The sequence below is a fragment of the Equus caballus genome, chromosome 16 (genome assembly GCF_041296265.1).
Source record: "Equus caballus isolate H_3958 breed thoroughbred chromosome 16, TB-T2T, whole genome shotgun sequence".
NCBI classification, from domain to species: Eukaryota; Metazoa; Chordata; class Mammalia; order Perissodactyla; family Equidae; genus Equus; species Equus caballus.
The window spans coordinates 18,424,276-18,437,496 of NC_091699.1; the positions used below are offsets into that span (position 1 = coordinate 18,424,276).

The 13,221-nt window shown below is 47.7% G+C and overlaps 1 protein-coding gene across 5 annotated transcripts in view; it reads right to left on the reverse strand.

The window, feature by feature from the left end:
- The window catches only part of MTMR14 (myotubularin related protein 14), a 44,960-nt gene that overhangs the window by 19,608 nt on the left and 12,131 nt on the right, over nucleotides 1–13,221 (reverse strand). For all 5 annotated transcript variants that reach the window (XM_023620024.2, XM_023620021.2, XM_023620023.2 and 2 more), the window contains exons 4-9: nucleotides 11,452–11,527; nucleotides 11,078–11,138; nucleotides 9,474–9,596; nucleotides 8,269–8,342; nucleotides 3,982–4,052; nucleotides 3,291–3,365 (exon numbers count right to left, since the gene is read on the reverse strand). In XM_023620024.2, the coding sequence (XP_023475792.1) occupies nucleotides 3,291–3,365; nucleotides 3,982–4,052; nucleotides 8,269–8,342; nucleotides 9,474–9,596; nucleotides 11,078–11,138; nucleotides 11,452–11,527 (480 nt within the window). The remainder of the gene's footprint in view (nucleotides 1–3,290; nucleotides 3,366–3,981; nucleotides 4,053–8,268; nucleotides 8,343–9,473; nucleotides 9,597–11,077; nucleotides 11,139–11,451; nucleotides 11,528–13,221) is intronic.

The following is a 13,221-nucleotide window of genomic DNA, read 5'->3' on the forward strand; positions in this document are numbered from 1 at the left end:
CCTCCATGTACCATGAAAAAGTCTGTGGATGCAGAGCTGAACACGTGCCTCTGCTTATGTTTCTATGCCAGGAGTACTATTCCCCCTGGCTGGCAAACTCCTACTCATCCTTCAAAGGTTCAGCCCCATTCTTTTCCAGAGTCGTCTTCTGTGGTCACTGGTCAATACTTCTACACAGGTGACAGTTAGGTCATTGCCTCTCTTTCTAGACTGAGGCCACTAAGGGTGAAGACCCTTGTCACATATGCATTTACGAGGCTTAGTGCTTAGGTACCAGAAGGACCTGAAAAATGTTCCTTCACCCCCTGTTCATGATCAGGAGCCAGCGTGAGGAGCAGCAGCCACTGGAAGGGGTCTTAGGGAACAGAAAGAACGAGCAGACCTCTATGGAATTCAGTCTGCTTACATGGAGGGCAGGAACCCCACACATGTACTACCAGAAGTGTTCCTGTACTTGTGAACACCAGAGGGCCTGGCCCAGGGACACAGCAGTGAACATGATGATCCCAGCACTCACAGGCCCACAGGGGAAGGGAGGCAAAGTGAACTGCTGCACGTGTGCTGACTAAAAGGAGACCTCTGGGATGCTGGGACCATGTAATTGGTGAAGCGAACCTAGCGTAATCTGTGGGGAGCATTAAGGAAGCCTTCCTGGAGGTGGTGACATGCATATAAGAAGGGAGGGAAAGCAGACAAGTGTTTCTGTAGAGAGAACAGCATGTGCAAACCAGGAGACACTCTTCCCTAAGGGGCTGAAAGGAGGCTAGTGTGGCTAGAGGAGAGGAGGGAGAGGACGACGGCCAGTCAGTCACAAGAACAAGGCTGGACCACGTGGAGCTGGGTGGGCCATGTAAGGGTCCTTGGATTGTATTCTGAGGAAAACAGGAAAGTCAGTGGCGGGTTTTAAAGATGGGCAATGACAATGATGACCTTGCTCCATCATTCGAGCAGTGCTATCTGCCGGGCCCTTTTCAAGTGCTTTATATTCACTATTTCCAGTTACACCTCAATGTAGGCCCCACCCTCAGAGATCAGATGCACTGAGATGACGGTGGCCTGGGCTAGGCGAGTGGTGTAAGAGACGGAGGCGAGGAGGACTGCGGAGTTTCACCAGGGGCAGAGATTTAGAGAACTGATGGGACCTGGGAATGGTTGTAGGGGGAGAAAACGACCCAAGTTTTGAGTTTGAGCATCTGGGTAGATAGTGGCCTGGGAGTGCTGTGGGTTGTGGCCAAACCCATTTTGGATAGCCTGAGTTTGAGGTGGCTGCATGAAGGGACACTTGTGAAAAGTGATGTAGGTGTGGATCACCAAGAGAGATCTGGCCCAGAGCCCCAGGTCTGGCAATGGGCTAACGAAATGGACAATGGATGAGATCACCTGGGGAGATGAGGAAGAGTAACAGGGAGTCCTGGACCCCCCATGCTGAAGGGGCTGAAAGGGCAGAGCCCACACCTGGCTGGAGAAAACGATGGTAAGAGGCCCAGTGGGACCAGCCAGCTGAGCAACACTGGTGAGGCGGGCATCATGGGAGGAAGCCCTGCCCTCCTACTTTTGTTCCTGGTATTTTATTAGTGTTTACTCCCTCGAGTTAGCAAACTAGTAGCCTACCTCTTAATTATCATCATTAAAATCTGTCTGGCATTTCACTAAGAGGACACTTTCGTGCAGTGATCATATCTGAACCTCGCCACAACTCGTTATCAACTCCACTTTGAAAGGGAAGTGAGGTCACTTGCTCAGGGCCACAAAGCCTTTCGAGAAGGGCTGAGCGAGCTGGGGCCTAGATCCAGGGCCTCTATTTACGAAGCAGAATGCCTCTTCACACGCACAGGACTTCTTCCTAGAGACAAACATCCTTGGCAGTGTCAACACATTGAACCCATATAGTCCTACCTTGGTCAGTAAATAGTTTATCAGACCCAGTTTATATCTGCATAATGAGAAAAAATAGTGCCAGAAGGGCGACTAAGGGTGGCTTTAGGTGGGACCTACTCAAGACTTCTGCATACAACAAATTAAGAAGGGAGCCTGAAGGTTCCTTTGGCCACTCCAATCCCTCCAGGTACAGCCTGGGACTTGAGACCAGGGAACAGGGCTCCCCAACATGTTCCTTCTCCAGGCTGCTGGGGCACAACAACTGGTCTGATCTCCTTCCTAATGCTCCTGCTCTTATAGAAATACCTGCGTAGAGAAGACTTGACACCACTCTAACTCATTCACTCAAATAGTTACGGAGCATCTACTTGTGATTAAGGGCTGGATGCACGAGACAAAACAAGGTAAGTGCGGCGTCTGCCTTTACAGACCACTTGCTACTAGGACAACAAAGTTCAAGGTAATATGGCAGCACACAGTTTCCTGACAGGAGGGAAACAGTATGTTTTCTAGGTACTCGCTAGCTTGGCCTTTCTGGCTCTGTGCCAGTTTCTGTGCTAGGGACGCACAAGCCATTGTTCCCCATCCTCCTGTAGCTCAGTCTACTGAAGATGGGGAAGCAAATCTCTAAATTAGTGCCTACAGCTCAGCGGAAAATTCCATGATAGATATGCCCAGGGATTAATGGGAATGTAGATGCAGGCATCTGACCCTCTGAGGACAAGGGAGAGGAGGCACATCAGGGAAGTGTTCCCGGAGTGGACACCTGAGCCAAATCCTGAAGGCAGTGTGTCAATCAGATAAGAGGAAGCCAGGAGGTGGCAGCCAGGCAGAAGGAAGAGACATGGGGAAGGTGGCAGGAAGAACAAGGCTCCTTATCCTGGCTGAAGCAAGTGGCAAGGAGACTGCTGACAGCTTTTGGGCATATACAGTGGGCTGAACATGGTAGAGAGAGAGATCCATCCAGTAGACTGGGGCTGCTTCCATGGTGGATAGTGACAGGAGAGAAGCACAATGGAAATAATTTTAAAGTTTCTATAATCAAATGAGGTCAGGCAGCCCTGCACTTCCTCTAGCAGAACACACATTTAAAAGGAAAAATGAAAAAAAGTCACTAAAGCCCAGAGTTGGAAAAGCAGACTCCATGAGGTCCTCTGGAAACAGAAGCCCTTGGTGGACGCAAATCTTTGAGTGAGTCACCTTCAGAAAGCTTTGATTTTTCTGGGCCAAGAGCAAATCAGGAAAGGAAGAGTTAAACAGATAAGCAGTCCCCTCTCCCTTTCCTAGGCTGTGAGAGGTCAGGGGGCATGAGCCAGGCATTCAGGCGTCTGCATGAGGGACTTGTAGGGCAGGTACCAGGGGTCCCCACGGCCCCCTCCCTTATCCTGCCCTTCTCAAGTCAGGCCCCTCACCTGATACTGGCTCCAGTCAATGTTCAGAGAGCAAGTCAGGAAGTCGGGGATGCTCAGTGGGGCATCGACGTAGTCCTGGGGACAGAAGGACACCTGTGAGATGTGGGCTGTCCATCAACAGAAGTCATGGTGACAAGCCAGGTCACGGCCCTGAAGCTGTGGCTGCCATAGGCAGGCAGGACATCCCTCCACAGTGCTTGCCTTCTCCTGGTCAGATGCCTATGCTACTCTGAAAATCAAAGGGACCAGGTACTGCTGCTGGGTGGAGCTTTTCAGTATGCCGTTTGATTGTTTGCTGCTGAGACAGACACGGTCAGCCTGTATTCAGCCGCCTGTATTCAGCCTTCGGCAGGCTCCTGTGGCCTGCTCTCACCAACTGGGGAAGGAACAGAACGCTGGTCTCACTCTTTACATAGATGGCAGAGCAAAGAGGAGGACTTCTCCTATCTTGTCCTTGAAAACTCCTTTAAAGAAAGGGAGAAGTTAAAGGGGGAGAGGAAAGTATATATGATGAGAATTTAAACACGTATATACAAGGAGAAGAGGGAGAGAAAATAATAAGACTCATTCAGAGAAGAGAAGAGAAAGGAAAAAGGTAGTTGTTTTCCCCAAAGAGATGGCTAGCTGTCCTCTATGGTCTTCCTTTACAAAGAAACGTAAGCCTCAAGCTGATGCAAGTTATTGTTCATACCTGCTTCCAGTTAAAAATGAGCCCTTCAGCCATGTAATCCCGATCCTTATATTCCTTGAAAAATTCACAGCCTGGAAAAGAAGGGCAGAGTTATGACACCACCCTCCCTAGCCCAGTCTCCTGAGACACCCCTGAGTGCTGAAGGCCTGAGGTGGCCACCAGCTCACACACTTCTCCACACTGGTGGGTCCCAGAGGAGGCCACAGATGACACGGGTAGGGACCAGAATGGGCAGGCAAGAGCCGGGGAACGTGTCTCCAGTGCTCCTCTGGATTCTAGTTACACACCTTCCCAATGAGGTACTGCCTGCCTGCACACCACTCTGTATCTCTCTATCTCTGCTCACTGGTTACTGGTCATTTCTTCCACATTTCAAGTCCTTTCATCCTACATGTCCCTGAAATGCCAACAGCCAGCAAACAAAAGTTTGGCTTACAATTTGAGCCCTGACAGCACTTTCTCAGCAATTTACCTAGTTACAGAAGCTCACTCTCCCTCCTCTCTAATACCAACCTTACAGGCTTTCAGTGAGGTCGGAACATTGTAACATCCCGGAAAGGACCATGGACAGTGCCTGAAATGTGACAGGAGCTCAAAAGACATGTCTGTCTCCAACAAACCTGGCCAAGAGGTACTTTTCTGTATCATTTGCTAGAAAAATTATAAGAAACTCCACCAGGGTAAGCCCTCAGGAATAGAGAGAGGAACAGTGGAGAGAAAAGCGGTTAGGCAACATTCTCAGCTTTCAGATCTCAGCTTTCACTTAACTCTGTGACTGTGAACAAGTTGTTTAACTTCTCTAAGCCTTGATTTTCTCATCTGTAAAGTGGTTAAGGATGAAATGAAATAATACACATAAAACACCGAGCACAGCACTGGTACAAGCGGCATTCCAATGACAGCACACTATTACCATCATCCTACTGCTGCTGCAACAAGAGCCTACGGTGCCAGCCCTGCAGCTTACAGTCAACTGCCTGGCTCAGAGGATGAAGGTGGCCCTCACACCACAGAACAGTGAGCAACCCGGGGCTGCTGTGGCTTCAAGCCACAGGGTGGGAAAATGCACTTCGAGAGTAGCTTCTTGCAGTTACTCTCAGTTCCTCAACCAGGGCCAACACAAACTTTGGAGGGCACATGGCTTTGGTCACAGGTCCAAGTTTGGTGAGGTCCCCAAAGGCAACAAAACAATTATTTAAATTCTGTGGAAGTGGCCACAGGCCGAAAAAATTCAGGTGGAACTCTAGCAACTCTTGAGCCGAGTTCCTGTCTAAGGCCACCCAAAGGAAGACAGGAACGTTTCCTCTGGAGAGGAAGGCCTGGAGCCACAGCGCATATGTTCTGTAGACTTGGCTCTCATCCCACATACACTCCTGCACTCTAATCCCCGAGGCCTCACCGCTGACTGAGAGGTCAGGAGACAAGCCTCAGCTATACACTTCAACCTATTCTCGGGTGCCTCACTGGGAGAAAGAAGAAATATAAATATCAGACAGAGGCCCTAAGCTTCTGAGCTCAGGTTTAGAAGAGGTACCAATTATCTCTCAGAGCTCCTATCAAGTGCTCTGTTTTCCAAAACACTCGCTGCTCAAATCAACACCACAGGCTGTAGGTACAGCTTAGGACAGCCTATGATGCAGAAGCAATTTTTGTGAGAAATGGATAGAATTAAAATAGACTTGGCATCCAGGGCAATGCCTGACGTTCATTACCTGAACAGGCTTCCAAATCCACTGAGAGGCAAGAAGGATGGGACCAAAAGCAGGGTGACCAAAAGCCACTCACTCAAGGAGAAAACAAATTAGATTTGTGTTGTGGAGTTTTCAGTCCTGTCTATTTTGGTGCCCTGAAGGAAGTGCTCCCAGAACACTTCTCATTTCAAGGGCCAGTCTAAGCCCAAGTTAGTCTGACACAGCCGGAACCGATACCAACATAGTTCCTGTCTGGGTTTCAGTCTTTAGAGGGCTCATCTGAGACCTCTGAAATAGCAGCAAAGTGCAAATCATGACTCAGTTTGGATAATGATAATTTTGTTTCTTTTCCTTGTTACGAAGTAATACAGGGTGTAAAGAAATTCAGGAACACAAATATAGCAAGTAAAAAGTACCTCTCCTGTTCTCGTACCTGGATGTGCAATGGCATCTCCCCAACCCCTGGCTTTTTGATTTTAGTGATCCCTCTCACCCTCCCCTCAACACATACATAACTAGCAGATACAGTGCATAAACATTTTGAGAAGAACAGGGAAAAAAATTCACAGATAGAATGTATCATCTTAGCATTCTGGCATATTTCCTTCTTACTCTTTCGTGTAAGCACTTTTTCTCTTACACAGCCGGGATTGTATTATATAATTTTGTATCCTGCTTAGTCTCTTAAGCATTCATTCTTTCATGTCAAAAAGTTTAAGTATTTTTCTATACTATTTAATACTTCATTGTACTATCTATGGCCATACCATCATTTACATAATCGTTATTCTAATTAATGAAAACATTTCCTATGTTTTGCTCATATAAACAGACATGATGATGAACATCTTCAGTCCCAAGTTAGCTGGATTACGGCTTACTGAATGACTAGGTTAAAGGGTGTTAACATTTTGGGAGTCAGCAGAAAGAATACCGGCTACTGTTCTGGAACAGTGGTATTCAAACTTCTAGCAAAACTATTTTTTCTAAACCAAGTCCTCCTTAGAACCTAAATATGAACAAAGGAAGTGATGCCTGGTTCCTCAGGCAGCGCAGACCTTTCCTGTTTAGCAGAGAGTACTTCAGTCTGTGGCCCTCCAAAGCATCTCCTGGGAGTTGGGAGCTTGGTCTGAAAACCAGCTTTAGAGCTACCTGACGGCTCCAGCGCAGACAGGTTGGGTGGGACACTCCTGTTACAACTCGGCTCTGATGCTGTTAAGCCCATGGAATTGCCATTACGGTCTGCATCTGCCCAAAGAGGCTTTTAGGGAAGAGCAGCTTCCCTGAGCCTTTCCTCCTGTGTACCTGTCATTCAGCCTGGTGTTTACTGAGCTGTTAGGGATGGGTGTGACACTTTATCCTCAAATAAGTATCTGCATATCTTCATTTTATGGAGGATGAAACTGATGCTCAGAAGGGTTAAGGGACTTGTTCAAGGACACACAGTGCTAAGGCTAGGACTCATGCCCAGCTCTACCTGGCACCAAATGCTAAGCTGGCAGAGAAGAGTGGAGAGACTCTGGTGGAGGCCACTGTAAGAATGCAAGGTCATCAGGGATTGTGGTTTGAATCCCACCAGCTTACACCAATGGGGATACTCTCTCCCTACCAGGCACTAGATGAACTCGTAATTCTAATGAGAAGGCCTTCTGGCTGTACAGCAACCTGCCCTTGATATTGGATATGTGGCTCCAAGATGAGGAAACAAGGTCCAGCATAGGATTGAAAGCAAATGCTAATGCTGAGAAGCAGGAGAAAGGTTTCAAGGAGAAAGAGTACTGCTGTCTGTTGACAGTCTTATGCTCATGTTAGGGCTCCTTGGCCTCCCTTGCTGAACAAGCAGGCAGTGCCAGAAAGCTTAAATGTTACCAAGTGGACTAACACAGCTTCAGTGTCCAGTGCAGAGAATACTGCCCTGGCCCCAGGTCACATACATGTCTGTGCGCTGGAGACAAACGCAGCTCTGTGCACACCAAAGTGCTCTGCCACACAGTGAGGCCACTAACCATGCACAACTGGACAGAGCAATTGTGTTCTTCCACCACCAGAACAGCCTTGCCTGGGGCAATCTGGCAATTTCTATAAATAACTCAATTATTGCAAACTGACATGCAAAGGTTCACATCCACACAGGCCAGCGCAACATCATCAGTTGCTGACACAGAGTATTAATGTCATTTGACAGTAAAACAGTACTTTACCTGCAGAGAACACTTTGATATACATGATCTCATCTAATTTTCACAACAAAACCCTAAGCTACGCCTTTCCAAGTTGTAAGTGACACCTGAGAAAACTTGAGGCTCAGAGAGGTGAAGTAACTTGCTCAAGGTTGTAGTATTAAGTACCTGAGCCAAGACTGCATCCCTCGAACCCTCCAAGTGGAAAGCCCCTTCCAGGACACTGTCCTACCCTAAGTGTGACAGTCTATGACTGGGGGCCACAGTGGCCTATGCTGATCAACACAAGCTCCTCCCAGAATGCTCCCGGGGCACCGGTGTACCTAAATATAGAAGGCCCGCATATGGCCTCTGAGATCTCGCCTCCAATTCTAGGAAGCCTGTCACTTGACTAGACCCTGAAAAGAGCTCCCTACCTGGATACGGGATGGAGAGGAGAGTGAAGTCGGCATAGCGCTGGGCTTTGTCCACCTTCTCGGAGGAGGTTACACTACAAGACAGGACACAATGTGTTATGGCATCACAACACATACACACCATTCCCCAATGAGTATTACAACAACTTAAAATGAACCTCCAGCTGAAGAAACTACTCTTCAGAGTTAGGAAGGATTCCCTCCAGCAGTGCTAACTCTGAACAATTAAGAAATCTACCTTCTCTGCCTCTTACCCTAACTTATCAAGTCAGAGACGTTACTCCCCTCTGATGCTGCAGCAAACCACAACCGGAACCTAAAGTTACAAAACAACCTTCCACCTAAGCCCCACAAACCAAGGCAGCACAGCCACTCTGACCAGGACGGTGGAGTGAAACATGAGTCAAATAACTAAGACATTGTCCAAAAGGGACCCTGTGGGGACTCTTGCCTCTACTGTCTTCTCTAATATTCATTGAGGGCGCTCCTAAACGGGGTGAACAAACAGCATCCGAAAGGGAAAGACTTGGGACTACTCTGACAGAGGAAGGGAGGAGGGGAAAAGGGAATATTCAGATACCTGAAGACAGGCGAGCTCTAACTTAGCCTCAGTATGCCTTATTTTCTAAGACAACCTCTTAGGATAATTAAAAGTCAGTATTATTAAAATAAATAAGTAAGATTTCAGAAAAACACCTACAATTTCATCACCCTAACCAAGGTTCTATTTTTTAAAAACTCTGCTGTATTATATGAAGATTTGGTCCATGTGTGTATTTTTATATAATAGCAGTCATTGGAGTAAAAATTGGGTATACACTGATTTTTCTGTTCCTTTTAAAAGAGATTCTAATCTGCCAGAGATGGTGCAGAACTTGGAGCCTGGGGAAAAGCCTTCTAGGGTGTCTAAAAGGAGGAGGCAGCAGAGCACAGCTTAGAGCTCACGGCTCCCTCATTTACTACCTGGTCAATCCTGGGCTAGTTACTTAACCTCTCTGTGCTTCAGTTTCTCGTGTGTAAGAGGCGGATACCAGTCCCTGCCTTGCAAAGCTGTTTGATGATACAGGGAGAGGATGCACGGAGAGCCCTCAGCACGAGGCCTGGCATGTGGTGAGCATTAGGTAACTGCTACGTCCTATCACCAACCTGACAAGCCTGTGAACACATCACGTCTGCCCACTTTGCGGTGGGTGCCCTGTACTTACTTCATGCCAAACTTCACCTTCTTGTTCTCCACCATCAGGTCACAGATGTATTTGACTGACAGGTACCGAAGCAGCTTGATATCATAGCCTCTGACCTTATCAAAAAGATGCGTGTCGGAACTTCTGAAACAAAGAGCCAGAGGGAGAAGCTGCGTTGCACGTTCGTTCAGGAGAGTTTAGGGGGTGGAGACCGTGTTCAAGGAAGTATAGATGTCACTGGCAAGAAGTTCTGTTTCCATTCTCCAGAAGTGGAGGGAGGGCCAAGACAGGACAACTGGTTCCAGGGAAGGTGCAGAGAAGGTGACTTTCTAGGAGATTACCCAGCTCTCAGGGACGCATTTCAAAGAGGCACACTTTGCAGCGGGAACAGGAAAGGGCTTTTTGGCACTGCTTGACATTAAGCCAGAAGACTCAAGATAATCTCCGAGTTCTAAAATGCAGCAAGCTGGTGGCTGATAGATAGTCTTTGAGCTTCCATCAGAGTTTACCTCCCTCCCCTGCTGCCCTTTCCCCCATTTATGACCATTTTTAGCCATATGGCTTGCTCATAATATAACACTGAAATTCTTGTTGGGAGATGGACATTTTACAGCTATTTTACCAACTGATTGCGAAATACTAGCAAGTGAATTCCCTCTACTTAGCAGGCCTAGGAAGCAGGAGAAAGATAAAGTTTTCCCAATCTCCAGGCTGCCTTTTGATCAGTCATACAGATAAAGACAAAAGTAGAATGAATAAACAGTCACCATTATTATTATTTTTTAACGCCCACTGCTTTGGTGTCCCCAGCATCCTCCTTGCCAAGAATAGCGTATGCTGTGGAAGACGGCCTGGCTGAGGCAGAGGTCGTCTGATCTCAGGGGAAGAGCCAAACATTCTTGAGCACAAGCCAGAGCCACTGCTCCCGGAACTAACAGGCAGAACCTCAGCAGAGCAAGACACCTTTTCATGCAGCGAACCATGATGTGGGGCAGCTGATCTTTCTAGGGTGCTCATATGCATTCCAGAGATGCTTGATGCCAGTTAAAGACTTTCCACATGGTACAGACCATGCAAAGGAGCTTTTCCAAAATATCCTATAGTTTTGTTTTCTAAAAACATTTAGAAAGGAGGTAGGAATAGTGTGAACCAGCCCATTTCCTCCCTTTATAGGGGCCTAAAATACTTCTTTGTATCAAGCTCTATTCCAGCAGCAACCTCAAGCTGTGGATCTTCCAGTCTGTGTCTCCCACATGGCGACTTTAGCCTCAGCACCAGGTGTGCTGTGTGACATCTGGTAGGCCAGTCAGCACTCTGAAAACTGCAGGACTTTGTACTAGACCTGCAGTAGCAGGCACCCAGGGATCCATCCTCTCTGAGATCCTGATGTGCAGCCAGGATGGAGACAGACGGCTCAGGTATTCAACAAAGTGAGCTTTGGTGAGGAGCTATAGGACAGACTTCAACAACCCTATTTCAGGGACACAGACTTTGCAACAGGAGGAAGGGAGCCAATCCACTTACCTGGATCAGTGATGAACACACTATCAGTACGTAAAGGGCCACCACTCGTCAGACACCCCGTCCCCAACACAAGCCCTGACCCATAACCACCTGGCACTGACCGAAGAGCACAGTCCTCCTCCGTGACGTCCTCTGCATCTGCCCAGGCATCATCTGCACCCCCTGGCAGAGAAACCTGTCTGTCAGCACCAAGGCTAGTAGCACAGGGCTCCACCCAGGGGCTTCCCAAGCAGCACCCGCGCCGCCTCCCAGTTCCACCTCCAAGGACAGCCCTCATGTCTCTTGCAGCACCAGATGCCCCATATGCCTGGCAGTCTTCTTTACCCCAAGCATCTCCTCAGGTGATGAATGGAAGAGTCTCTGGTGTCTCCCCAGCTCACTCGCACCCTCTACCTATGCCACCGCGGCTGTGGGCGGCTATTCTCTACGACCACACTCTTGCTCTTAGTCACAGAGGATGCAGCTCAACATTCACCTGAGAAAATATAGTTGTAGCCAGTGCGTCCATACAGCTCCCCCCATCCAGCCAGTGTGGCCGACCTGCAAATGTGCTGGGAGAGAAACAGCATTTTTAGGATCAGATGGTTTTCTGGGTTTTGTTGTTGTTGTTGTTTTTCCATCTTTACTGAGATATAACTGACATAACATTGTATAAGTTTAAGGTGCACAACATGCTGGTTTGATATGTGTATACCGTATATTCCAAAAGTATTACCACCACAGCTAGCTACAACCTCCACCATATCACATAATTACCATTTCTTTTTTGTGGTGAAGACATTTAAGATCATCTCTCTTTGCAACTTTCAATTATATAATACAGTATCGTTAACTATAATCACTACGCTGTCCATTAGATCTGCAGGACTTAAGTATTCATCTTATAACTGGAAGTTTGTACCCTCTGACCAACAGTCAGATGGTTTTCTGAAGCACCAGAAAAGTACTTCAGGTGAAGTTCCTTCACAGCTGAAGGAACACCTGGGACTCCTCTGACTCTTCTAGGCCAGCAAAACAGGCCCAGGAGCACTCCTCAAGGTTTTATCGAGGCCACAGCATTTAGTCTGAAATATGCCTAGAACTTAATGTACAGCCTCTGTCCAGAGGGTCTCTCTCCCCAACAAGAGGCACCAGAGTGTTACTAACAGTGACGGAGAGATTTAGTGGCTGTCACACATGTCCTTGTGTAAGATTTGGTGGTTATCATGTGTATATGTGCTGGGCATGGTACTAAAACATTCAGTCTTCTCCCTGAAATGTCACAATGAGCCCACGAGGTAGATGTGGCAGGCAGCATGCACTGCTGCTGCTTCACAGATGAAGAGCAGACAGACAGGGGCAGGGGGATGAAGTGAGGTGTAAGGTCAGACAACGAGGGGTAAGCTGGGATCTGATGGAGACCCACCTACCTCTAGAGTCTGCACGCTTATCGTTATTTGGAACTCTTTGGCAAAGGGGTGCGCAGAGCAACCTTTGTAGCAGGAGAGCCAATTAACAGAGAAATGTTTGGGGGCTTTTTTTTTTTTTTTAAAGAAATTATATCTTCTCTCTCCTCTCTATGAAGGAAATGCAGTAGCTGTGATTATGCTTACATATTCTTTTACTCTCTTCCTCATCACTGAAGGATCATTTTGATACCTAGAATTCTAGAAACCAGACAACTGGCATGAACTTCAGTATCTAATTTTAAGGCTGCATCTTTAAATAAATTGTGTTTGATGAGATCCAGTAGCACTGGGGGAATGGAAGGAGACATCTGGTGATGGGGAAGCAAACCAGCCCAGAGTTTAGCTACAGGCTGGGAGTGGCGGTGAGGGTGGCTAGGAGAATATGCCAGAGGGGAAGCTAAGAGATGACAGACAGGTCATGGAGCTCATTTCTGAATGGGTCACACAGCCTGACAATGTAGAGTGGGTCCCTGGAAGACTGCAAAATACAGCCTGAAGGCTTCTCCTTCTCTACCTGTAAGATAGAGATGCTGCTACGGAAAGGCGTGTGGGTGGGAACCACTGGCTCATCTTCTGGCTCTCTGAGGTAGTGGCAGCCTGGGGGAGGGAGCAGGTAACAGAAAAGCAACCCAGATATAACCTGGGGCAGGGTGGGGCGCTTTTTCAGTGCTGGCGGCAGGAAAGGATTCATGGGAAGGTTATCCTGAAAGCCTCCAAAGGACCTGGGCTGGGATTCCTGCTGGTCTAAGCAGACGTACTGTGGAGGGGGCTGCTTAACTTTTTCTGGGTCCAAAAGC